The sequence below is a fragment of the Rattus norvegicus genome, chromosome 10, assembly GCF_021556685.1.
Source record: "Rattus norvegicus strain SHRSP/BbbUtx chromosome 10, alternate assembly SHRSP_T2T, whole genome shotgun sequence".
In the NCBI taxonomy this organism is placed as follows: Eukaryota; Metazoa; Chordata; class Mammalia; order Rodentia; family Muridae; genus Rattus; species Rattus norvegicus.
The window spans coordinates 26,472,487-26,499,156 of record NC_141543.1 but is presented as its reverse complement, the minus strand read 5'-3'; the positions used below and the strand labels follow the sequence as shown (position 1 = coordinate 26,499,156).

At 47.9% G+C, this 26,670-nt stretch overlaps 1 protein-coding gene across 9 annotated transcripts in view; it reads left to right on the top strand.

Annotated features, from left to right (window-relative positions):
* The window catches only part of Tenm2 (teneurin transmembrane protein 2), a 1,226,262-nt gene extending 1,200,436 nt beyond the window's left edge, over positions 1-25,826 (top strand). For 8 of the 9 annotated variants that reach the window (XM_087569430.1, XM_087569433.1, XM_087569431.1 and 5 more), the window contains 4 exons: positions 6,091-6,387; positions 8,462-10,076; positions 21,791-21,921; positions 23,610-25,826. In XM_087569430.1, coding sequence (XP_087425556.1) covers positions 6,091-6,387; positions 8,462-10,076; positions 21,791-21,921; positions 23,610-24,371 — 2,805 coding nt within the window. In that variant the 3' untranslated portion in view covers positions 24,372-25,826. 9 annotated transcript variants of the gene reach the window in all.
* Positions 25,827-26,670: the final 844 nt, after the last annotated feature.

Genomic DNA, 26,670 nt, shown 5'->3' with positions numbered 1-26,670 from the left:
AGTCCCCAAGCTGTTACTTTCTCTCTCTCTCTCTCTCTGCCCCTCTTTTTTCACACGCAAGGGATCCAGGCTGAGCTAAGGAGGGCATGCAGAGGGTGATCAGGACCTAGCAAAGTAGAAATGCAGGAAGCAGACAAGGGAGAATGGGACAGGAGACAGGGAGGCACATTTGGGCACCCAGGGTAGGAAGGGATAGCCAAGATGGATGGCTGTATCATATCCTATACCCATGAGCGTGTGGATCCAGTAAATGTCAGGGGTGGGCCATTTTTTTCTGTTCCTTGTTAAGACAGGGTCTTACTATGTAGCCCAGGCTGTCTTCAAATTTCCTATCCTACTGTTTCAACCTCCCAAGCTCTAGGATCACAAGCACATATACACAAGCAAGAAATCATTATTTAGGATGTTATGAGAAACCTCTCTCTCTCTCTCTCTCTCTCTCTCTCTCTCTCTCTCTCTCTCTCTCTCTCCCCGGGAATTTCTTTGTCCCATCCCCGTGTTGCACCTGCTCACTGATAATCCACTCTCTCCGACACACAAGTTCTCATTCGGAGCTCATCTGCCTCTGTCGTCTTCTCGACGGGAAATTGCCTGGCTCTGTCTCAGTGTCCATCACAGTGGCAAGCACACAGTAGTTGCTCAGTAAATACCGTATGAATGAATGAATGGGATTTGGAGTTGACGCCATGAAAGGCGCCATTCTGTCTCTGCCTTAGTTCTAGGTTGGGAGAACCCTCCAAAATAACTCATCACTGTTCTTTGGAGCCACCTTCAGATGTTCGATGCTCACCAATGGCCTAAGTCACACTCTCTAGTCTTGATTTACCATATTTGTGCTTTAGATGGTCGGCGTTGACAGAGCTCATACACTCATCTCCTTCCAACCTCCATAATCACACTTGGTCTCAGGGACAAGGAAGTCTAAGGTAAAGGACCTACTCAACTATCAGAAATGGGACATTGAGGCATGGTCAGTGAAGACGTAGCTTTGGAACGACACAGTTAATCAGTGTCAAACTACCACTCAAGATTCAGGTCTCTCCCCTCCCTCCCTCCCCCCATCACCACCCAAAAGAGCCAGTCATCCAAAAATAATGTTTGCTTGGGGAATCTATTATTTAATGTGTTTACAGAGGCTCTCCCCTCTAATGATGCATTATTTAAGCTAATATTAAATTTATACCAACTTGTTTTGTCTGCACAAGTGCTGATCCCCGAGTGGTGTTGAGTCTTATTCAGTGGCATCTGGGCATGGGGGCTTTTAAGTCCCCGAGGACTGACCCAGAAAAGGACCGAGAATGTCACCTAGCCAGTTTTCTCCTGTGGGTTAGTGAATAGCTAAACTCAGAGGCAAGCCTGTCTGCTTTTAATCACTGCAGACTCTCACAACCTCCCTCATTCATCTCCTTGGGTCTCCCCGTCCTGGAAGCCCAGTGAGCAAAAGGTTCTTCTGTGTGTCTAGCTGAAATCTGTCCTGCTGTGTTACGGTTCCATTTCCTGGGAGGGGGGCTAGCACAGTGTAATTTCCTCCTCTGCGCTTCTCAGATCGCAGGCTCCTGTTGCCCCTAGAGCTGAATTAGAGTCACCCATGACGAGCCCAGCAGGGCCATTTTGACGACAGTGTTTCCTTTTCTCGGGGTTTTTTATGAGCCTTTCTGTGACAGGCATGCGCTTGGTGAGATCAAAACACGCTGGGGGGAAATCCCAGAGGGGAAACTATTTCCCAAAATCTGCCCTCTGCAAAAATAAAAACCATGCTAAATAGCTGAGTTTTATTAACTGGGGAAGCTAGGCTGAGGAAAACGCCCGATAATTAAAAATAATGGCTTCCTTACAAACACAAAATTGTATTAATTTAAAAATTGGTTTCTCTATCGCTGAATGCCTGCCGAGCCGGCTGAGAAGGGAATTGTGCTGATCCTGGCAGTGAAAATAATTCAAAATAACTTTTATGTTCTCCAGGAAGCCTCAAGGTTAATTTAAATATTGCGAGTCGGGTAATTTAATTTGGAATAAGAGAACGGTGTGGCTAAATTAAAGCCCCTGCATGCTCTAAACTGGGGGGCAGGCACCCACAGAAAGCCGAACATGCCTGGTGGTCCCTCCACTGTCTCACAACCCAACCCTAGGACCCTCCTTATAGATGATGACCTTAGAATTAAATATTTCTGATTAGATTACACAACCGGCCTGAACCCTTTGGTGGGGCTCTCAGTGAATTTATTACATTTAATTATGAGAAGGGTTGGGCCTTTAATAGAAATTTTACATTTGCAAAGTTAACAGTAACCAGCGACTTTCAAAATGCCTTCCCTTGGTAGTGGCGTGTGTGCTCGGGCGTCTATCCTCCTGAGCATTTCCTCTGAAATGATGACTGACTTGTAACACCGTTCCCAAGAATTCGGACAGCGTCTCAAGTTGGATATTTTAACAGGGAGAAAGCCCCTCTCTCACTATAACTCCCAGACCGTCTTGCCAGGCATTTAAGTCTGTTCATAGGAAAACCCCCCTTAACCCGTTGAGTTTCTTTTCACATCGCAGATGTCCCCCACCTTAGTTGCTGTTTCTATCCCTGGGTTCCCTGTCTGTTCCACACTGGTTCACACATCTAGTCCTCTCCTCTCAGGGACAATTCCATGGAAACAGCTAGGACCTGGGGCATCTGGGAGTCCTGAACTCAATCCTCTTGTGCAGCCGTGGAAGCGACCCTCAGAGCTCAGTCACCACCGTTCTTAGGGCCCTGGGTGATGGCTCATTTGACAAAGTGCTTGCCAGTCAGGTCTGAGCACCTGAGCTTGACCTCCAGCACCCACTTAAACGATGGGTGCAAACCTCTAACCCCAGTGTTGGAAAGGAGGAGTCGACACCGTGGGCTTGCTCTCCAGCAAGTCTAGCCAAATTGGTGAGACCCCAAGAGAGCCTGTCTCACACAGTATTGACATCTGGTCTCCATACGTGTGTATTTCTCCTACATACACACACACACACACACACACACACACACACACACACACACACACACATGGACGCATATGCACACACACATACACATACACAGAAAGAGAGATTCTATAAAAATTGTGAAGATTAAAATGATGTGAATTATATTAGGAGAGTGTGGATATTAGAAGTAACACAGGCTTGGGCCTGTAGAGAGAATTCAGTGGTTAAGACCACTGGTTGCTTTTCCAGAATACCTGGACTCAATTCCCAGCACCCAAATGGCAGCTCACAACTCCCATCCCAGGAAATGTTGCTGAACGCAAGTAGTACACAGATATGCAGGCAAACAAAACACCCATTTATAGCCAAATACTGACCACACGTGCCTTTAATCCCAGCACTTACGAGGCAGAAACAGGTAGGTCTCTGAGTTCAAAGCCAGCCCTGTTTGCAGGGTTCCAGGACAGCCAGAGCTACACGGAATAAAATAAATAAATAAAATAAAATAAGCAAACAAAATCTAGTACTACTGCTGTCAAGATGGCTATTCAGCAGTTAAGGGCACTGGTTGATTGTTTTTTCTTTTTTCAGAGAATCTGGGTTCAATTCCCAGCACCCCATGGCAGGTCACAACTATCTGTGACTCCAGTTCCAGGGGATGTGACAGCCTGGAGCACCCTCACACAGACATTCATGCAGGCAAAACACCTATGCATATAAAATAAAAATAAATAAGTTTTTAAAACACTCACATATACGTATATATGTATATATTATATATATATGTATATATGTTAAGATGAAATAAAACCTAAAAGAAGTAACAGACCTTTATATAAGATATACGTTTATATTGTCTTATGATAAGGCCTATAAGTAGCCCATTCATTCATGTGTGGGTGACTGTTGAAGCTGCCTGGGTCAGCACGGATCTTGGCTATTTTTTTCCTATTTGAGCCATCATCTTAGAGGATCCATCCTCAAAAATCATCTCATGGTGGCTCATACTTGTGATACCAATGCCTGGGAGTCTGAGGCAGAAGGATTGCTACAAGTCTGAGGCCAGCATGAGTTATAGAATTGAATTCCAGGCCAAGCTGGGCTACAGCAGGAAACTGTCTTTAAAAAAAAAACTCACCTCACATTCATAAGGTGAATGCTTCAGTAACAGCCACTGCACTGTCTTTCGCTTAGGAAAAAGTAGAAAGTGGGAGGAGCAAAAGCTGCCAGTTCTCAGCTTTCTTTAGAGGAAGCTCCCCAAGAGTACAGCCAGCAACTCCCACTTACTCTTTGTAGGTTGCTCCTGTCCCCAGAGGAAGCTAGAAAGCAAAGTTCTGTGCACAGAGCTTTTCCCAGAATACAGGTCACTGTAGCACCAACGTTAGTCTCCACCTCCCCACAAGTTACAGAAGAGAATCCCTAGGGCTGAGACAATGCTTTAACGGCCCCTCAGCCGTTTACACATCACCAGATGCTTGGTGGAAGCCAAAACAGGGAGCCATGGAGCTGGTCAAATGACAAAGTAAACACTAGATAAAACAAGCCTAAGTTCAGACCAACAGTGTTGCTTCACTGCTCTGCGTGTGCATGGATGCGTGCGTGCATGTGTGCGGTGTATTCATGTGTTTGCCTGTGCCCAAACATGGAGACCACACGAGGAGATCCTGTTCGGTCATTCTCCACCTTATTTTCTTGAGACAGAGTTTGTCACTGAAGCTAGAACTTAGATGGCATCCAGCAAGCCCCGGTCATCTTCCTGACTTTACCTGCACAGCACTGAGCTAACAGGCCCACCTGGACACACTGAGCTTTTAACACCGATGTGGGGCATCTGACCTCAGATCCTCAGGCCTGCACGGCAAGCACTCTCACCCACTGAGCCATCTCAGAGCCCCTACTGTGTGGCACCAAATACATTATGTGCTTCCCGGGCTTCCTCTTGTGACATTTTTGTGAGCACCAACTGAGCAGAGGCAGAGCAGCCCCTGACCTGACCCCTGTCTGTGTCAGAGCTCAGCACAGGTGCGTCTTGTCAGCCTTACCATTGTCATCACCACCATCTTCACTGAGCACAGCCGCCATCAGGAGGGTCAGGCCGCAGACGGCTACCAACTCTTTGACTACATGTTGATGTCTCTCCCCACCCCCCTACTCCTGCTCTAGGCAGCCACCCTGGGGACTTGTGGAGTTGCAGTAAATTATGTTGTAAGAGTCTGGGCTGAGGCAGCTTCATTTCCTTCGGTTGCAGCCATGCACTCAGGGCATCTGGGGTCCCAGGAGTCTCTCTCCTCTGCCCCTAACCAGAGTATAGTCTCCCGGCTCTGCCTTTTGAGACAGACTTATTCCTCTTGATCAGATCAACTTCTAAATAAATATTAAATCATGTCTGGACGTGTTCCCCTGTTCCTTTCAAATCTGAGGAAATCGCTTTTCCCCTTTGTTGGAATTCACAGCCCTGCAGAGGTCTCCTCTATAGTGTCTAGAATCCCTCACGATGGCAAGGTTTCCCTCTAGACATTTCAAATAAGAGACTTCCTATCGGAATTGTATAGTTGCATTTCTTTTTTATGTTTATATCCCCAGGTCTCTGTAAACTGGGGGTTGCTGAGCCCTCTGCACCCCATTTTAGCCACCTTCGCAAAATTAATTCATAAGAAATCACAACACCTGCTCTTAAAGATTATTAGAGTTGGTGACTGAAGATAGCTTTCCCCCGCCCCCCAAAAAAAAGAATTATATTACGGAAAAAAATATAAATTGTCTTACTCCAAGGAGTAAGGAAGGGTAAGGCACTCACACGACTTGAGTCGGGGCTGGGGTATTCAGCCGTGGGCTTGGTATACTGCACAATTTCACCATGAACACGTTCCAGATCGAGATGGCAGCCTTTGGAATTGTGTGGTGCACAGGCTACCTAACTACCAGAGCAGCCATATCTGACCAAAAGCAGCCTCCTTTCGGTCCCTGTGCACCACACAAGCCTTGCCATTTCCAGTGTGAACAGACACATAAAAGCTTAAAAGGCAAATGGAATATCGTGGTCTTACTCCTCTGCAAACTTAACTCCTTAACCGCCCCAGCTGGATCCCCCCCCCCCACAGCCGCCTGCTCGACACCTTTCAAACCGAAACCCTTCTGTTTCTCCAGGTCCACGGAAGGAACCTCCTGTCCATTGATTATGACCGAAATATCCGCACTGAGAAGATCTATGACGACCACCGGAAGTTCACCCTGAGGATCATTTATGACCAGGTGGGCCGCCCCTTCCTGTGGCTCCCCAGCAGTGGACTGGCGGCCGTCAATGTCTCCTACTTCTTCAACGGGCGCCTGGCCGGCCTCCAGCGCGGGGCCATGAGCGAGAGGACAGACATTGACAAGCAAGGCCGGATTGTGTCCCGAATGTTCGCCGACGGGAAAGTCTGGAGCTATTCCTACCTTGACAAGGTGGGTGACCGTGTCGCACGGCCCATCAGCAGGGCTTCTGCTCCCCCCTTCCCACCACCACCCTTCTGCCAGTCCGAGATATCCAGCCATAAGACATCGTAGCATTTTTAATAATTCTGCGTGGCTCCCTTCATGTTCTCCCAGCACTCGGTGCTATTACCATTGTTTAAAAAAAAAGAAAAAAGAAAAGGATGCTAGACAGCCAGTAATGGAATTGTTTTATTTAATTAAGAAAACAAAAAGGGGAAAGGAAAAGGCAGTGATGTTGAATCGAACCAAACCATCTGCTGACAGCAAGACAAAGCATTATGTATGAATTAGGAAGTCACAGCGTCACTTCTGCTTCCCTAAATTAAGCCACAAGGGGAAGGAAATCTGCTGGAAACTCTAGGACACACCGCTACACCTTTACTTTGGCCAAAGCAGCCAGCAGATTCTCTCTGCGTAGTCCCGTGTCTGACAGCACTGGCTTGGGAATCCTTGCTGGAGATAGGTCTAGTGGAAGAACAGGATGAAGAGGCCCCTTAAAAGCACTCGGTGAGACTTTAAAAGGCTGCCCTGGCCCTCTTGTCACTGGGCAGGTCCTTTTATCTGGTTTGCCCTTTGTACAGGCTGGAGTCTTGCTTTCTCACCAAAACATTATGTGGCTAACTTGCAGGAGCTGGGGAGATAGATGGCTCAGTGGATAAAATGCTTGTCTCTTCATGTAAATCTCCGGAATCAGGCTTGGTGATGCACACTTGTAATCCCAGTGCTAGGGCAGTAAGGATGGAGAGAGGAAACCCTTGGATGCTTACTGGCCAGCCAGCTTAGACTGAATGGTAGATTTAGGTTCAGTGAGCAACCCTATCTCAGAAAGTAAAATGGTGGTGCATGCCTTTAGTCCAAGCCCTTGCAAGGCAGACACAGATCTCTGTGAGCTTGATGCTAGCCTAGTCTACATAACAAGTTCCAGGCTAGCCAGGACTGCATAGTGAGACTCTTTCTCAAAAGGAGATAGGTAGGTAGGTAGGTAGGTAGGTAGGGAGGGAGGGAGGGAGACAGACAGACAGACAGACAGACAGACAGACACACAGTAGGCAGCAATTAAAGAAGATAGCAAACATGAACCTCTGGCCTCCACAGACATGCATGGTGAAATGCATGCACACATGTGCACATATGTATGCATGTATGCACAATCATGCATATGCATAACTCACATACAGAGTTAGCCTGCAGAAAGTGCCCTCACCTACTCTTACTCTGATCAAATGCCCTGGAACAGCTGTCAGGGGGACAGGAGTCTTCCAGCCGCCTCTTGCTGGGGCTATTCCTCTGTGAGGAGTTGCTGGTTCTAGGGCATTTCATCTTGTATTGGTCTCTCAAAGGAAGAAGTGCTTTCAGATTTTATCAAAGGCAGTAAAACAGAGCATGTGCCTCTCTCCAGTGTGGCCAGTGGCATGTCAACTCTAAACAGAGTTGTTATTGAATCTGGGGACGAACCCCATGCTTCCTGCCAGTCCCTCAGGCCCTCCCCACTCACTACAGGCAAAGCTATATCATCTTTGGGATGGGGACACAGATGTAGGCTCTCAGACCCTGCCTGGGTCCACTGAGTTGGTATGCCTTTTCACAAGATCCCCATTAAAGGTAAGGTCTGCCCTGGATTGCCGCCATAAACCATCAGTAACCTATGAGCCATATGAGTCTTTGGTCAAAGCTCTCCACACAGTCAGGTGTGATGGTCACACATTAAAGCCTAGTGCTTGGGAGGCAGAGGGATGCAGGTGGATCTCTGTGAGTTGTAGGCCAGCCTGGTCTACGTAGCATGTTCCAAGCTAGCTATGACTGTCTTGAAAGAGGGAGGGAAGGGAAGAGAGAGAGAGGGAGAGGGAGGAAGAGAGAGAGAGAGAGGAGGGGGACGGGAGAGGAGGGGAGAAGAGAGGAAAGGAGAGAAGAGGGAAGGGGAGGGGAGGGAATTTAAAAATGGGGGGGGAGTCTTCACCTTCCATGGCTTCTAAAAGGGGTTAACTCTATCACTCGGTTGCTTGGTCAAAAAGAGCCAACTCATCTGTTCCCATTTCCTTCGCAGTCCATGGTCCTCCTGCTGCAGAGCCAGCGTCAGTACATATTTGAATATGACTCCTCTGACCGCCTCCACGCAGTCACCATGCCCAGTGTCGCCCGGCACAGCATGTCCACGCACACCTCCATTGGCTACATCCGGAACATTTACAACCCACCGGAAAGCAACGCCTCGGTCATCTTTGACTACAGTGATGACGGCCGCATCCTGAAGACGTCTTTCCTGGGCACCGGGCGCCAGGTGTTCTATAAGTACGGAAAACTGTCCAAGTTATCGGAGATCGTCTACGACAGCACTGCCGTCACCTTCGGCTATGACGAGACCACTGGCGTCCTGAAGATGGTGAATCTCCAAAGCGGGGGCTTCTCCTGTACCATCAGGTACCGAAAGGTCGGGCCCCTCGTGGACAAGCAGATTTACAGGTTCTCTGAGGAAGGCATGATCAACGCCAGGTTCGATTACACCTACCACGACAACAGCTTCCGCATCGCCAGCATCAAGCCCGTCATCAGTGAGACTCCCCTTCCCGTTGACCTCTACCGCTACGATGAGATTTCTGGCAAGGTGGAACACTTCGGCAAGTTCGGGGTCATCTACTACGACATCAACCAGATCATCACCACTGCCGTCATGACACTCAGCAAGCACTTTGACACCCATGGGCGCATCAAGGAAGTGCAGTATGAGATGTTCCGGTCCCTCATGTACTGGATGACGGTGCAATATGACAGTATGGGCAGGGTCATCAAGAGGGAACTGAAACTGGGGCCCTATGCCAACACCACAAAGTACACCTATGACTACGACGGGGACGGCCAGCTCCAGAGTGTGGCCGTCAATGACCGGCCTACCTGGCGTTATAGCTATGACCTCAATGGGAACCTGCACCTGCTAAACCCAGGAAACAGTGCTCGCCTCATGCCGTTACGCTATGACCTCCGTGACCGGATAACCAGGCTAGGGGACGTGCAGTACAAAATCGATGATGATGGCTATTTATGCCAGAGAGGATCTGACATCTTTGAATACAACTCCAAGGGCCTTCTAACGAGAGCGTACAACAAGGCCAGCGGGTGGAGTGTGCAGTACCGCTATGATGGCGTGAGCCGCCGGGCTTCCTACAAGACCAACCTGGGCCACCACCTACAGTACTTCTATTCCGACCTCCACCACCCCACACGTATCACCCATGTTTACAACCACTCCAACTCTGAGATCACCTCACTCTACTATGACCTCCAGGGCCACCTCTTTGCCATGGAGAGCAGTAGTGGGGAAGAGTACTATGTTGCCTCAGATAACACCGGGACTCCTCTGGCTGTTTTTAGTATCAATGGCCTCATGATCAAGCAACTCCAATACACAGCCTATGGGGAGATTTACTATGACTCCAATCCAGACTTTCAGATGGTCATCGGCTTCCACGGAGGCCTCTACGACCCCCTCACCAAGCTCGTTCACTTTACGCAGCGTGATTATGACGTGCTGGCAGGACGGTGGACGTCCCCCGACTACACCATGTGGAGGAATGTGGGCAAGGAGCCAGCCCCCTTCAACCTGTACATGTTCAAGAACAACAATCCACTCAGTAATGAGCTGGATTTAAAGAACTACGTGACAGGTGAGACTTTGCTCCCTGGGTAGGTAAGGGGGCTGTCCTGGGAGACTGCTGGGCATCTGGGAAAGGGTCTTACACTTTATAATGGAACTCTAGTGCTAACAACCCAGGGCACTGAAGGATCGTGTCCAGAAAAGTAGAGGAACAGTGAAGCAGGTATTCTGAGACATTTCCTGACCACTTCATATCTGGTCCATTGAAGTGACTTTGCTGAGAGCCCTTCCTACCCCAGCTAACAGAGAGGCCTATAACAGAAGTGTGCAGTTCAAATTCTCTCTGTTAATAAACCAAAAGGCCTAGGGCTAGTAGCCCAGTCTCTCTCATGGAGGATAGTGTGAAGTAAACGACCTTCATTCTAGGTAAAGACCTAGCCTGACTTCTCCCTGTGTTGTTAATGTTACCATTAATAGGAAAGCAATGTGTTGGCAGGTCCCTGGTGCCTAAGCCCCTGTCCCTGACTTCCAGAGGTTTCCCTGGTGAAATACGTATACAGAGATCTAGCAGTAGGACAGACAGAAGGCGATGATTGCACATGCATGCATGGAATGGGGAGTGGTACAGAGATAAATAAAAACAGGACATGGGTCAGCTGCTCAATTGTGTGTTCAGAAGCATTCATATAGTAGCACCACATAAGGATACAATGGTGGATACACCAAACACTTTTCTCTCAAATTTCTCATATATATATATATGAGAGAGAAAGGAGAGAGAGAGGAGAGAGGGGGAGAGAGAGGAGAGAGAGAGAGAGAGAGAGAGAGAGAGAGAGAGAGAGAGAGAGATGGCACAATGTAGAAAGGCCTGTGTCAAACCAAGCCTGAGGAAGGGAAGTGACCCACTCTAACAAAAGTCAGAAGGCCACAAGAAGCTTGCAGATCGAAGTATAAAGAGACTCAGTAGGGGAAAGGTGATCCACGTCACAGAATAAGCAAGAAATTGATGAATTAAGTTCCCTGCCCACTCCTCCATCCATCCATCCATCCATCCATCCACCCATTCAGAAAGGATGTATTTTAGGCATAGTAGACATAAGACAAGAGCAAGGCAAAGTGATTGTCCTCAAAAATAATAGACAAATCAGGATGTGTGGATGGACACAGACAAATCAGGTCCAACAGGTCCAATGTCCAGCAAGCAGGCAAGGGTGATATCATCTGGCCGTGCATTCTGTAGAAGAATAAAGGACACCCAAGACCAGGGCTCCCCAAGCTCAAGAGACCCACACCTCTTAGTTATGACCATAGAGGCACCCACTCTCAGGTGACCCTTTGTCCACTCCCAAATGGAAAAGAGGCCTCCGCTGCCTGGAGCAACAGGGCTGCCTGGTGTATCCCAGGACAGTTATTGACTTCCAGGGTCAACTGTATTCGTGCCATAAATATGTCACTGACAGCTCTCACACCTTTAGGAGTTGAAACCAGTGTCTGCATCCAAGCAAAGAAGCTGGAACCTTTTGTGCCCAAGAGCTATGGCTGAGCTGGTTCCTCCTGAAGTCTCACCAGGAGCCTCCGCCTGCTCCAATGCCCAACAAACCTTCCTCTCCTCCCCGTTGCTTAGCAGGACTTTGTCCTCAGCTCACTGCCATTTCCAATTAAAGTACTGCTCAGGAAGACACACACACACATGCATACACACTCACACACATGCATACACACTCACATACATACACACATACACACACACTCACACACACATATACACACAAGCACACACACTCACACACATACACACACACTCTCACACACACACATATACACTCACACACATACACACACACACACACACACGTGCACGTACATACACATCATGGTGAGTGCTATGAAGATAAATAAGACAAGGGTTAGCCGTAGAGTGATAGGAAGTGCTCCTTTGCATAGGGAACCTTGCTGAACAGCTAGCATTTGTGTAGAGACCTTTGCGTAGTGGAAGAGAGAGGAACAGTATGTTTGAGAAGAAACCCAGCAGAGGTGGAGACGAAGTACATCTGTCTCAGCTTGGGGAATGAAGGAGCAAACATGCTTCCCGAATTCACGAATATGCCCTGTACAAATAGGCTTTGCACAGCCTTGCTTAGCCCAGACTTCTTAGACATTAATCAGCCAGAAGGGAATGAAGAGAAGCCCACAGAAGGAGCTACATAGATACCTGCTGCTGCCAAGGCTCAAATGAAACCATTCACAGACTCACCCAGACCCTCAGCTATCGGCTACATTCCTACTTCCCTGAGGTGGGGGGGGGGGGATGAGAATATCAGGGTTTTCTAAATAGCAAGATGGCTTTCCTAATCTCCCGGCTTCATGGAAGTGGGAATCAAATCAATTTGAATGAAGTCCAGCCAAATTGAATCCAGAAACCATTAGAGAGTCTAAAATAAAGGGCGAATTCACAAAAGCTGCAGTAGCAGCTGAGAAGGGAAGCCAAGAGATGGCCTAGGAGCAGCCAGGCCAGGCAGGACCACACCTGCAGCCACCTGCTTCCGCCAGCGGACCCTCGGAGAATGGGCTCAGCAGAGACCACCAGATCCTTCTTGCAGGTCTAACACTGGTTCGTCCTGCATGCCCTGTCTAAATCAGCCTTAATTTGCCATGTAGGAGACTCAAAGAGTAGTTGGACCCGCTATTCACAACTTAAGGAAAAGACATAGTCAGGAGGAACTCAAAGAACAGATGCTCTCTCTCCAGAGTCCAGAGGGACTGTGCTGTTTTTCCAAACAGCTCTCTGAAAGAAGGTGGCTGCTCCCAGTGTAGGAAGAAGCCCCATATTTGCCAGAGAACACTAGGGCAGAGAAAGTCAGTCCAAAGGGAGCTGCCCAGTCTTAGACACAGTGGACCTATGCCCAGCCCGAGTGCCACCTGGTCTTCCACCATGCCCTCATGTCAGAATCCGAGTACATCCCCAAACGCCAACTCTGGTCTCACCACTCACTTGCTGTGTGACTTTATATGAGTGTCTTGAGCTTTCTGAGCCTTGGTCTTCTCCACTACAAAATAATGGCCACAATTACACTCACCTCACGGAGTTGTTAAAACTACAGATCATCCAGGCACACAGTGAGAGCTAACCGCACACTCGCTAATGAGAGTGCCATCGGAGTGTAGACACACTGGCATACTGTTCTGGGAATATGGGAGAAACCTCCAGATGCGCCTTGAAGTAAATCCAGACTGAGCTTTATCAGATGTTGTCACTGTTAGGGAAGCACAAGCCCCAGACATTGGCATTAAATGAACCTTCCAGAAGGAGCATGGTGGGTCATGTTCCCTCAGACCCTGTCTCCCTGAAGAATCTTGGATGCACAAGATGAAGGCATGCTCCAGTTGAGTGGGGTTGTGTGCTTTAATCTCTCTGAGGAGGGCCACATCCATTTCATGGCACCCCCTTTGCATATTTGCACTTAGCACTTGAAGGTGCTGTGACACTTTTCGGGGGGTGTACAGTGGTGATGGCCATAGCAGTGGTGGCGGAGGTAGTGGTGGCTGTGGAGACTGTGAAAGAGTTGTTAGGACTGGCTGTGTTACCAGCACTTGCCTCGTGGTCTGTCTCTAGGCAGACCATTTGTCTAGGGGAACTGTCTTTCATCACACTTGCCACTTCAAAGGGACTCAAAGGACCTGCGCTGACCCGGGTGAGGCCAGGATATGGTGTGTGTCTTGAATAGAGGATTGGCAGGTTTACACAAGAATCAAAGTATGTCAGAAACTTCAGAGCAGAGCCTGTGTGGAAAGACAACACTTGGGTAATGACAGCAGGGAGGGGGAGGTAAGGAGGTAGGGAGGAAAAGGAAGGGAGGGAGAGAGGGAGGGAGGAAGGGAGGGACGGAAGGGTAAGAGGAAAGTAAGGAAGAAAGGAAGGAAGGATGAGAGGGAGAAAGGAAGGGAAGGAAGGAAGAATGGGTGTAAGGAAACTTTAAAAAGGGAGAGGAAGAGAAGGAAAGGGGCAGGCAAAGAAAAGAAACAGATGAAAAGGAGCTGACCTGACAGCCCCCATTCACAGGTGTGCTCTTTAAAACCCCTAGTCTTGGTCAGAGAGAAGGTTTAGTGGTCAAAGGAGCTTGCTGACAGGCCTGATGACCCCGACCAACTTAGTACAAGGATACAACCAACCCCCTCGAGTTGCCCTCTGACATACACTAGGCTCTGGTGGGCACTCCCATCCCTAAATAGGTGAGTCTGATTTAAAACAACAGCTTTCGGGCTGGAGAGATGGTTCAGTGGTTAAGAGCACTAACTGCTCTTCCAAAGGTCCTGAGTTCAAATCCCAGCAACTACATCGTAGCTCACAGCCATCTGTAATGGGATCCGATGCCCTCTTCTGGTGTGTCTGGAGACAGGGACAGTGTACTTATATATAATAAAAAAATTAAAAAAAAAAACAAAAAAACAGCTTTCTGCCCAGAGATGGGCAGAGGTGTCCTTTCCCTGGGGAGAACACAGGCTAGGGATAGGGTTCCTCAAAGGAGAAAGATGATAGTAGGAACGAGGGCTTCACATGCTCTTCTCGAGATTCCCTGCAAGTCCTGTCAGTCTCTCATGCAATCTGGGCAGGCTTATAGAGCACACAGATGAGAGGTTCCGTGCTATGAGCACTGTGGGGGACTAGCCACTTCTCACGGTCTCTAAGCTCTCTTACGTAATGCTGGCGTATAGCAAGCCCCCTTCAAGCACATCCCTTCTTTCAGCCAAGAGAGCGTGTCTAAGGCTCTCAGTGGCAGAGATCTAAATGGTGTTTACAGGGAGCAGGCGCCCCTGTCTCCTCTAAGTTTTATGGTTAGTTTTTGGTTTGCAAGTCAGTCTGCTGCCCTGTGTGGCAGTGATGGGGAGTTCCTTCTTTTAAATGGATTTCTCGAAATAAAGAGGGGGGGCATGTTTGTTTTTAGATTAGTAAGTAAATACTAGCACAGGTAACGCCTGGGTGTGGAAGAAAATAGAAAGTCATAGCGAGTGGCCATAAATATCCAAAGCGGGAAGCCAGTGTCCCACTGCACCAAGCACCTGCCTGCCTGGCCATAGGGTGCTGCTAGAATAAAGGCCAGTCGTTTCTGCTTGATATTAACGTGTTCTCTAGCTATGTATCTCTTAGTGTGTCGGGGCATGTGTGGATGTGCACGGGCTGTGTGCATGTGCCTGTGTATGTAGATGTGTGGAGGCCCAAGATCAATGTGTCTTTCCCTATCTCTCTCCACCTTATGTTCAGAGACAGAGTCTCTTGCTGGGCCCAGAGCAAGCTCTGGCGTTTGCCTGTCTCTGCCTCCTCGTTTTAGGAGTACAGGCCTATCTGCCACATCCAACACTTCACGTAGGTGCTGGGGATCTGAACTCAGGTCCTCATGCTCACGAAGAAAGCACTTACCAACTGAGCCCTCTCCCCAGTCCCCCGGTGGGACTTTGCAAGACAATTTCAAACCTATCTTCATTTTTAAAATTTTTATTATTTTTCTTTTTCTTTTGGTATTTTAAAATATAAAGCAAAGTGTTTCAGTATGGTGTCTCTATACATACTTTTTTCTTATTTGCCGCCCCCCAACTACACTACATTCCCCACTCACCAACCATTGTCCCTCTCTTCCCCCATTAGCCCACCTTCTGCTTTTATATCATATTCTTGCACACACACATACACGTATATAAGAATAAGATTCCCACAGGATGGAAAGCACAGCATTTCTCAGAGTCTGGCTTATCCCACATGACATAAGAATTTCTATCCGTTTTCCTGAAAATTTCCTGTTGTGATGTCACTTTTCTTTACAACTAAGAAAAAAATCAAGCAGTGGAGGTGCATGCCTTTAATCCCAGCACTTGGGAGGCAGAGGCAGAGGCAGGCAGATCTCTGTGAGCTCAGGGCCAGCCTGGTCTACAGATTGAGTTTCGGGACAGCCAGGGCTATACAGTGAAACCCTGTCTTGAAAAAAAATATATAATTTTGTGTGCAAGCACATTTTCTTTACCCACTCATTTGTCAATGAACTTCTAGGCTGATCCCACTTCTCAGCTATTGCGGATGGCTTTTTTTTTTTCAGGGCTTTACTATATATCAGTGCTGTGTGACTGAAAACTTACTATGCAGACCAGGCTGAGACTACTTACTCTCAACTGCTGTGATTAGCGCTCTTTTTCACTCTTTTTTTTTTAATTTTTTCTTTTTTTCAGAGCTGGGGACCGAACCCAGGGCCTTGCGCTTGCTAGGCAAGCGCTCTACCACTGAGCTAAATCCTCAACCCCACTCTTTTTTTTAAAAGAGTTATTTATTTTTATTGCGTTTGCATTGGTGTTTTGCCTGCATGTATATCTGTGTGGATGTGTCAGATCTCCTGGAACTGGAGTTACAGACAGTTATCAGCTGCCATGTGGCTGCTGGGAATTGAACCTGGAACCTCTGGGACAGCAGCCAGTACTCTTGAGGGCTGAGCCATCCCTCCATGACTTTCACATCATTTTTCTCTTTGTGGTGTTGGGAATGGAGCTCGTGCATGCTAAGCAAGCCCTCTGTCACTGGATCGCAGGCCCTCACCTTGCCCTGAGCAGTGCTCTCACCCCTGTGTAATTCCCAGGCCATTCAAAGACGGAATGTGTCCCCGCAAAAGACAGGTGGATCACAGATGCCAGGTTATTTCTCAGAGAGAGCTATTCTGTGCCTTTATTTACAGCAGCGTCCAACTCCTACAACGGCCCCGGTACAGGAGGGGGTCACACCTGACCCCCAACAGACATGTTTCTCAGGCAGGTCTAGAGGGGTCCTCTGTCACACTTGTGCTGCACTGGGTAGCTCTTGTGAGGAATGTTCTAGTTCACTCATTCATTCCATACACCGACTGAGTATCTGTTTCATACCAAGCATCATTGTGAAGGAGACGTCAGAGACTAAAATAAATTCTTAGGATCTGGGTATGGTAGCACATGCCTTTAATCCTAGCATTCAGGAGGCAGAGGCAGGAGGATCTCTGTGACTTGGAGGCCACCCTGGTCTTCATAGAGGGCTCCGGAATATCCAGGACGACATAGAGAGACCCTATGTAAAAAACAAGTAAATAAGTGAACGTTTAAATTCCCTCCCCTGGTAGAGCACACATTGCTGAGTGAGGGAAACAGACAACGAAGAATATTTCCCAGGAAACCCTGCATGTGAAAATGTGATTACTGATTCAGAGGAAGGCCCGGGCTCGGTGAAGGCCTCTGGGATGCAGGGGATGGACAGGGATGTGTCTTCAGTATGGCGGACGGAGTTAGCTTCAGTTACACCTGTAAGAACGAGGAGGATAGAAGAGTCAGAAAATGCTTTCAGGAAAGAGCTTAGCGGGCAGAAGGGACTGCTGTCGCGATGGCCCAGAGGTGGATGTGCACCCAACATGCACAGGAAGGAACCCAGCTTAGGCAAGATAGCACTTACCAGTAATCCCGGCACTTAAGGCTGAGACAAGAGGATGGTGAGTCCAAGACTAGAGAGAGAGGCCTTGTCTCGAAACACCAGAGAAATATGAAAGAAGATGACAGAAGACAGCAGAGAGATCGTGAGGCAGCAGGTCCTTAAGTCCTGAAAGGTCACTCAGTGACCTTGGCTTTTCCTCTGATAAAAGGAGCTCTGAAATAGGAAATGGCTCCATGTTTACGGAGTCGTCCGGCTACTCTGCTGATAAGTGGGCAAAGACTGGACACCTAAGGTCCAGGCAGGATGTGATGGTCAGGAGGGTAGAGATGGCAGACGTGACAAGAACTCGACACATATCTGTATTGTTTTAAAAGTAAAAGCAAAGAATATAAAGGAGTCCCCTACCCCCCAAAAAATATCCACACCAAGGTGACTTCAGGAAACAAAGGAACCGAGGAGGTTTCGTCAGCTGCAGTGAGACACCTAAGGCATGTGACTTTGCAAAGAGAAGGTTCATTTAACTCCCAATTTGGAAGGTCAAGAGCTAGATGATGGGCAACCCGTTCTTGCGAGGGCTACCTCACGTCATGGCTAATGACAACAGTGGAATCACGTATGTGACCACGGGCACATCATAAAGGACAGGAGAGGCCAGGCTGGACTCTTCCGTAACAGTTCTCTCAAGACTTCCAAGGGAGGGCCGGTTGGGTGTAGCTGAGTACAGTGCTTGCCTAACGTACGTGAAGCCCTGCTTTCATGCTCAGCACCACATCTGCACCAAATAAGTAACCTCAGCACAACAGAGACAGGAGGATGGGAACTTCAAGGTCCTCCTCAGCTACGCAGTGGGTGCAAGGCCAGACTGGGATACCTGAGACCCAGTCTCAAGGAAGGGAAGAAGAAACAGGACCCAAAGGGCCACATAAGAACTACCTCACACCCCAGTGACCTATGAACCTACCTCAGGGCCAAGCTTATAAAAGGTACCACCACCTCCCGGTAACACCACCCTGGGGACTTTACAGTGGGTCCTTGACATACAGTTAAACCTTACCCAAACCCCAGGTATCCAAACCAAAATTCACACATGAAAGCTCACTGTAGCATTATTTATAATGGTTTAAGAAAAAAAAGTATAAACCAGTCAGCTAATGAGAGAGAGAGACAGAGAGAGAGACAGAGACAGAGAGAGACAGAGACAGCGACAGAGACAGAGACAGAGAGAGCACACCAGGCATGTTGACACTTTAATCCCAGCACTCTGGAGGCAGAGGCAGATGAATCTCTGTGAGTTCATGGCCAGCCTGGTCTACAAAGTGAGTTATAGGACAATCAGGACTGTTACAAAGAGAAACCCTGTCTCAAAAAAGAAAGTTATTCTGTGATTGAACCACACAGTGGTTTTATATAAATTTATATAAAATGTCCAGAACATAGGCAGACTCAAGGCTGAAGGCACTTTAGGGACTGTGGGACATGGCCATACAGAATGACTGCTAATCCCTATGAGGTTTCTTTGTGGAGTCCAAGTGTCATGAAATTAGATAGTGGTGATGGCTGCCAACATTTTGAATATGCTAGAGACCACTGATCTGGATGGACACCTTAAAATGCTGAGTTTCACATTATATAAAATTTACCTCAATGTTGAATAAGACAGGGGGGAGTTTCCTTGATGGGTTGGATGTGAGGGTGAGAAATAAAGGAATCAGGATGGTGGGCAGAAGAATGAAAGTACAATTACGGGAAAAGATAGGCAGGGGGGCAGGTCAAGAATTCAGTCTGGGACCCGTCTGCCAAAATGGACAGAAACGGACAAGATACACAAGCGCCAAGCTTAGGAGGAGGCTGTGCAGACTGGAGTCAGCATCAGCCTGGTAGCAGCATACACCTCTCAAGACTAGATGACTACAGAGTGTAGAAAGCTTCTAACTGGGGAGATGCCGCCATGGGTAAAGGAGCTGCCATTCAAGGTTGGCCAGTTCAATCCCTGGGACCTCGAAAAAGGTAGAGGAAGAAAACCAGTCTGCAAAGTTGTCCTCTGATGTCCGCATGCGTGCCATGGTTTGTGCACTCCACCTCCAACATGTAATAACAATAGTTACTGGGTGAGGCGGATAGGTTCAGACAAGATAAGATCAGCATGGGGCTTGGTAATGTGGAGTTTCCTCCAGACTCGACACACGAGATTTCTGTACCATAGTGGGGGACAAATGTGTGAGTCAAAGATATGAGAGGAGGGCTGGGGATTTAGCTCAGTGGTAGAGCGCTTACCTAGGAAGCGCAAGGCCCTGGGTTCGGTCCCCAGCTCCGAAAAAAAGAACCAAAAAAAAAAAAAAAAGATATGAGAGGAGTAGCAAGCAGCGAGCATAGAGGGTTAGTATGAGCTTAGCAGGACTTTGTAAAAGCAAATGGACAGTAAGAATAAGAAAGCAACTGTTCTGGCTGGTTCAGAGTCAGAGAGAGAGGCAGCATACTTCACAGAATTCAGGTGAGTAGCCCAAGGTCATCCATCCATGGTCCCAAGGCTAAAGCCAGGGCAGGGAGACCAGTGCTCTGTAGGAAGATTTGAATTGTAGCAAGAGGAAAAAGGGACTGTTAAACTCTGAAGGCGTGGTAAGCTTTCCTAAAGGCAGATTTGAACTCCAGGGTCCCAGTGGACTATTTCAGAAATTAAGAAAGGCAGAAAGGGGGCTGGAGAGATGGCTCAGTGGTTATGATCACTGACTGCTCTTCCAGAGGTCCTGAGTTCAATTCCCAGCAACCACATGGTGGCTCACAACCATCTGATGCCCTCTTCTGATGGCTGTGTGAACACAGCTACAGTGTACCCACATACATGAAATAAATAAAATTATTTTTTAAAGAAGAAAATAAAAAAAGGAAAGGCAGAAAGGGAACAGGGAAAAGGGCAAGGCAGGATGTGACTGCAGTTCTCAGCACGCCTTGGTGAAGAGAAATAAAGAGCAAAATGAGCCCTGTCTTTCTGCGTGCCATCCTGATGGTCCTAATGAAAATGGAAGGACACTGAGGGATGAGGAAGAGCCCCCTGGGCCATGGTGAAAGGAGGTCAGGAGGCCTGAGGGGAGCTGTCCTACTTAGAAAACTTGGACTATCCACTAGGTGTGTGGGACATATAAGTCCAAATGCAGTGGCTGGGATGTTCACCTGAATAGGGCAGGACTCTTGATGTCTCTTTGAAGGACAGGAGGTCTAGAGGAATGGGCTCAAGAACTAAATGTCCGTTCATCTCGACCAGCCCTGAAGACTTCCCTCTGCAAGCCAGCTTCAGTGCAAAGCTCCAGAGCCAGTGCCCCATACCACAATCGCAGTCACCACTCATCCCCCTGGTTGGTCACTGACTCTAGCCTCCGACACACTGCCTGCCCTGTGGTAGCTCATAGGAGGGGTTGGAGAGATTAAAGGCCATTCAGAGCTCTGACGGCCCTTCAAGAGGTCCTTAAATTCGATTCCCAACACCCACATGGTAGCTATATAACTGCCATGTTATATAGGCTTACCACGCCTTCAGAGTTTAACAGTCCCCTTTTCCTCTTCCTAAAATTCAACCACCTATAACCATAGTCTCATGGGACCCGATGCCCTCTTCTTGTGTGCTGTCATACGTGAAGACAAAAACAGCCATATACATAAAGAACGTAATTAAAAAAAGCCTTTTAAAAAGAAATTCGTGTGACCTTCAAATAAAATTTTAGTTGAGTTGTCAGTGTACCAGAGTGTATGGTGGACTTTTTTTACATGTTTTCTCCTCCAGTCCTTACATCAACGAAATGAGGTGGAATCATTATAGTCTTAGTTCAATCAAAGGTTGAACGTGAGGTTAGCAGGTTAATGTAGCCAAGGTCACACCGCTGGGGCACTTGAAGTTGAACCTGTCCATTCTACAACTGGCCTTTGTAATCACAGCATAGTGGCCATCAATGGCCACCTTGGGAGAGACATCTGTTTCTTTGGACACGTATAAGAACTGGGTAGCAGAGATGGTTCAGCAGTTAAAAGCGCATGCTGCCCTTGCAGAGGACCCAAGTTTGGTTCCCAGCATGCATGTAGTGGCTCACAACCATCTAAACCTACAGTTCCAGGGGTTCTGATGCCCTCCTCTGGCCTCTGTGGGTACCATGCATCAGGCAAAACACTAATGTCCATTAGAAAAATAAATTACTTCTTAAAGACTCTCTGGTTTCAGCTCCCAGAGGTTGCCACCAGATACTGCCACCCTCCTCTCTTAGATCCCACACCCAGCTGCCCAGTTATTTTGTTCTCTTTGTAAGGCCTGCTGCAGCCTCCTGTCCCTGTGATTTCAGACGTCTTTGTTTTTCCTTCTGCCATAGACGTGAAGAGCTGGCTCGTGATGTTTGGATTTCAGCTCAGCAACATCATTCCTGGATTCCCAAGAGCCAAAATGTATTTTGTGCCTCCCCCCTATGAACTGTCAGAGAGCCAAGCAAGTGAGAATGGACAGGTAAGCAGGGTCAGGGGGTAAGCACTTGATGAGAATCCAAACAAGAGTCCTCATTCTCTTTCATGGACGCTGCCACACAGGAGCCCAGGGCCTGCTGGGAAAGGAACACTGAGGCTGGGTATAAAAGTCATGCAGAAGCAGAGACTTCCCAGGCAGAGACAATGCCATTGCAGTCCTTTCTAGTATGTCCCATATTTCTTCCCAACCTCAATGATTACCTTAATTGTGGTATCATTATCTGTTCAGTATCTACCCTCCGGTCACTCCTTGATTAACAATAGCCCAGAGAAATCCAGTGGCAACCTGCCATCTGCACTGCTGTACGACCATAACCCTTTCAGCTTTTATGGAACGCAATAAAACTGTGGTTTGCAGTTTCTGTCCCATTAAGGAACATTTTTATGCCCTACATAAAACCTCAGCACATTATGGCCCAAATGCATACAGATTGAGTTTTTAGAACATAATGTGTGCCTGGGTGTTCCTCTGATGACCGAAGGGTGGTCAGTTTCAATTTGGGTGCAGCTGAGACCTCAGCCACAAGCAGATGGGCAGCACAGGGACTGCATTGAGCCGACCCCCCTGGTACAGGACCGGGGCTTTGCTCTGTGGCCATCTAGAAGGTCTCAGCTGCTCTGAATAGTCATCCAGATTGTGTGACTATAGAGCGGCAAGGAGGAGCTGCTGGGTAATTGAGAATGGCATTCTCTCTGTCCTGCCCCTCGGGGACCACTCAGTGGATGAATAGCCATCATTTCCCTCATTCATCTAAGTGCCGTTACCTCCCAAACACAGCCTCTTCCATTATCCCAGCCTGTCCCCCAACCGCCAATTGAGACAAGTTGTCATTTGTGAGTGGAGAACGCAAGGCCAAGGAGATAATGGTGATTTCATTCCTCTGCAGAACTAGGGCCGAGATCCAAAGCAATGGACTCAGAGTGGGGAGTGTCGGGGGGGGGGGATTCCCTCTGGCCCTCGCAGCCTGGATCTCTTAGCCTAGAGCTCTCAAATAGGAATATGTACACAAATCACCTAGAGTACCTGGCTGGAACACAGCCTCAGCTCAGTGGCCTGAGAGCCACTTTACTAACAGGGCTGTGAGCCCCACTGATCCGTCTACGGCTGCTCTGCGTTGAGTAAAAGCAGTGACTGTCCAAGCCACTGGTTTTGGAGCAGGGCAGATCACACAACAGTGGGGCTGCCAGCTGCTCAGACACCTGATTTCTACATCAGGACACCCGTGGGTCTGAAATGTACCCAGAGAGCTGCTGCCCCACAAATGCAGATTGCATCTAGGCTCCCACAGTCGAAGGGGTGCACAGCCCATGTAACAGAATCAGGCAAGATGGAGAACCTTTTTCTCCATCTTTCTGTGAGTGGCATGGTGACAGAGTGAACAGCGCGCCCCATTAGAGGACTGGGAACCAGCCCGTCTGCCCAAGTTATAAAAGGTAGGGCTGGGGTTGGGGATTTAGCTCAGTGGTAGAGTGCTTGCCTAGCAAGCACAAGGCCCTGGGTTCGGTCCCCAGCTCTGAAAAAAAAAAAAAAAAAAAAAGGTAGGGCTGTCTCAGTACATGCAGGCTCAGCAGATCAAGCCCAGAACAGCCCTCAGTGGCCATCCCTGTACCTCCTGCTTCAGAACTGCCAACGCTACCTTCTGACCGTTCCTTTTTGTCTTGTGCCCATAGCTCATTACAGGTGTCCAGCAGACAACAGAGAGGCATAACCAGGCCTTTCTGGCTCTAGAAGGACAGGTCATCTCTAAAAAGCTCCATGCAAGCATCCGAGAGAAAGCAGGCCACTGGTTTGCTACGACCACGCCCATCATCGGCAAAGGCATCATGTTCGCCATCAAAGAAGGGCGGGTGACCACAGGCGTGTCTAGCATCGCCAGTGAGGACAGCCGCAAGGTAGCATCCGTGTTGAACAACGCCTACTACTTGGACAAGATGCACTACAGCATCGAGGGCAAGGACACACACTACTTCGTGAAGATCGGCGCAGCGGACGGTGACCTGGTTACGCTGGGGACCACCATTGGGCGCAAGGTGCTGGAGAGCGGGGTGAACGTGACCGTGTCACAGCCCACGCTGCTGGTGAACGGCAGGACTCGAAGGTTCACCAACATTGAATTCCAGTACTCCACGCTGCTGCTCAGCATACGCTACGGCCTCACCCCCGACACACTGGATGAAGAGAAGGCCCGCGTCCTGGACCAAGCGCGACAGAGGGCCCTGGGTACTGCCTGGGCCAAGGAGCAGCAGAAAGCCAGGGACGGGAGAGAGGGCAGCCGTCTGTGGACGGAGGGCGAGAAGCAGCAACTCCTGAGCACGGGACGGGTGCAAGGTTATGAGGGCTATTACGTGCTTCCGGTGGAACAGTACCCAGAGCTGGCAGACAGTAGCAGCAACATCCAGTTCTTAAGACAGAATGAGATGGGAAAGAGGTAACAAAATAACCTGCTGCCACCTCTTCTCTGGGTGGCTCAGCAGGAGCAACTGTGACCTCCTCTCCTAAGGAGACGAAGACCTAACAGGGGCACTGAGGCCGGGCTGCTTTAGGACCCCAAGTGGCAAGAAAGCTCACATTTTTTGAGTTCAAATGCTACTGTCCAAGCGCAAAGTCCCTCATCCTGAAGTAGACTAGAGCTCGGCCACAAATTCTGAGGAAAACAAAACTAAAGGATGAACGAATGAACCAACGAACGAACGAAAACACACAAAAATGTTTCAAGGTTCCCCTAAAATATGACCCACTTGTTCCGGGTCTAAGGCAGAAAAGAGACACAGAATAGCCAAAAGGAAAGGAACAGAAAAGAAACACATTAAAACAACAACAATGACGACGACAACAACAAAAAGCAAACAAAAAGACAAACACACTGACCGTACAAACAAAGAAATGAAGACGAGAAGGCCTCACATCCTAATACCTCACTCATTCACACGTGAGCAACACAAAGACATTCACAAGGGCCGGCATCACCAGACCAGCTGAGGACGACTCAGACTGACTGTTGGACAAACCACTTGCGACGACGACGTTTTCGTTTAAGCAAATACAGGTGCATTTAAAAAAAAAAAAAAACACGACTTTGGGGGTGATTTGTGTGTAGCGCCTGGGGAGGGGGGGCACAAAGGCGGAGGATCGAGCACTGGAAATACTTTTTAAAGAAAAAAAAAACACAAGAAAAAAAAAAAACAGTATCAGAAGTCAAAGCGAAACAATACCGTCCGGCACTTAACTCTCAGGTCCCCACTTAGTCAGGCCTGAGCTAATTTATTTGAGCGCAGAGAGTGTAAAATTTAATTCAAAATGGTGGCTATACTCACTACACATAAATCTCATACTCTTTTTGTCTTTGGAGATGCCATTGTGGACAGTAATACGCAGTTACAGGGTGTAGTCTGTTTAGATTCCGTAGTTTGTGGGTATCAGTTACGGTAGAGGTGCACCACTTGTGACTCTGTTGCTAACGGTTACCACTTCCGATCGCCCTGTACATACATATGCCGTAAGGCACAATCACTGTTTCAGACTTAAAAGTTATTATTAGTGTGTTTGTTTGGTCCAGAAACTGAGACAATCACATGACAGTCACCACGAGGAGAGAAAATTAAAAAAAATAAATAAATAAATAAAAATAAATAAATAAAAACAAAAAAATTTTAAAAAGCGGAAAAAAAAAACCACACACACACACACACACACACACACACACACAAAAGTCTAATAAGAACTTTGGTACAGGGACCTTTTTGTAATATACATGTATGAATTGTTCATCGAGTTTTTATATTAATTTTAATTTGCTGCTAAGCAAAGACTAGGGACAGGCAAAGATAATTTATGGCAAAGTGTTTAAATTGTTTATACATAAATAAAGTCTCTAAAACTCCTGTGGACACTGATCTTCTGTGGAAATGCTTTCTGGTGCGGCTTGCAGGGGTTCTCAACCTGTGGGTCACGACCTCCTGCAAAGGGGGGGGAGTCACATGTTATTACGATTCGGAACCACAGCAAAACTATAATCGTGAAGTAGCAATGAAATTGTTTTGTGGTTGGGGGTGGGGGTGTCACCACAACATGTGCTAAAGGGTTTCGGTGTTAGGAAGGTTGAAAGCCACTCCAATAAAGGCTAGAAAAACAGGGACGGATACAAAAAGCCTGAGCCGGTCCCAACGAAGGATCACTTATCCCAAAAGTTTAGAACCAGGAAAGCTAGTGATTTAGGGGTTTGTTCGCTTGCTTGCTTGTTTTGTTTTGTTTTTTTCACATCATAGAATAAGCACAAGTACATAGTAAGAGATAGGAAGCTAGGGCTGGAGAGATGGCTCAGCGATTAAGAGCACTGACTGCTCTTCCAGAAGTCCTGAGGTCAAATCCCAGCAGCCACATGGTGGCTCACAACCATCTGTAATGGGATCTGATGCCCTCTTCTGGTGTCTGAAGATATAGCTACAGTGTGCTTATATACATAATAAAGAAATTTTTAAAAAAAGAGAGATAGGAAGCTTGAAATTCACTTATGGTTCATATACGTCATACCCAGAGCCTGGAGGTCACTATACACTGTTCAGTCTCTTATTTCAGAAGAGCCTCTCTCTAGCTCAGGCTGTCCTGAAGGAACTTGCTATGGAGACCAAGCTCAAACTTGCAGAGATCTGCCTGCCTTTTCCCCACCAAGTGCTGGGACTGAAGGAGTGGGCCTCCACACCTGGCCACAGTGCTTTGAATAATTTTATGCTT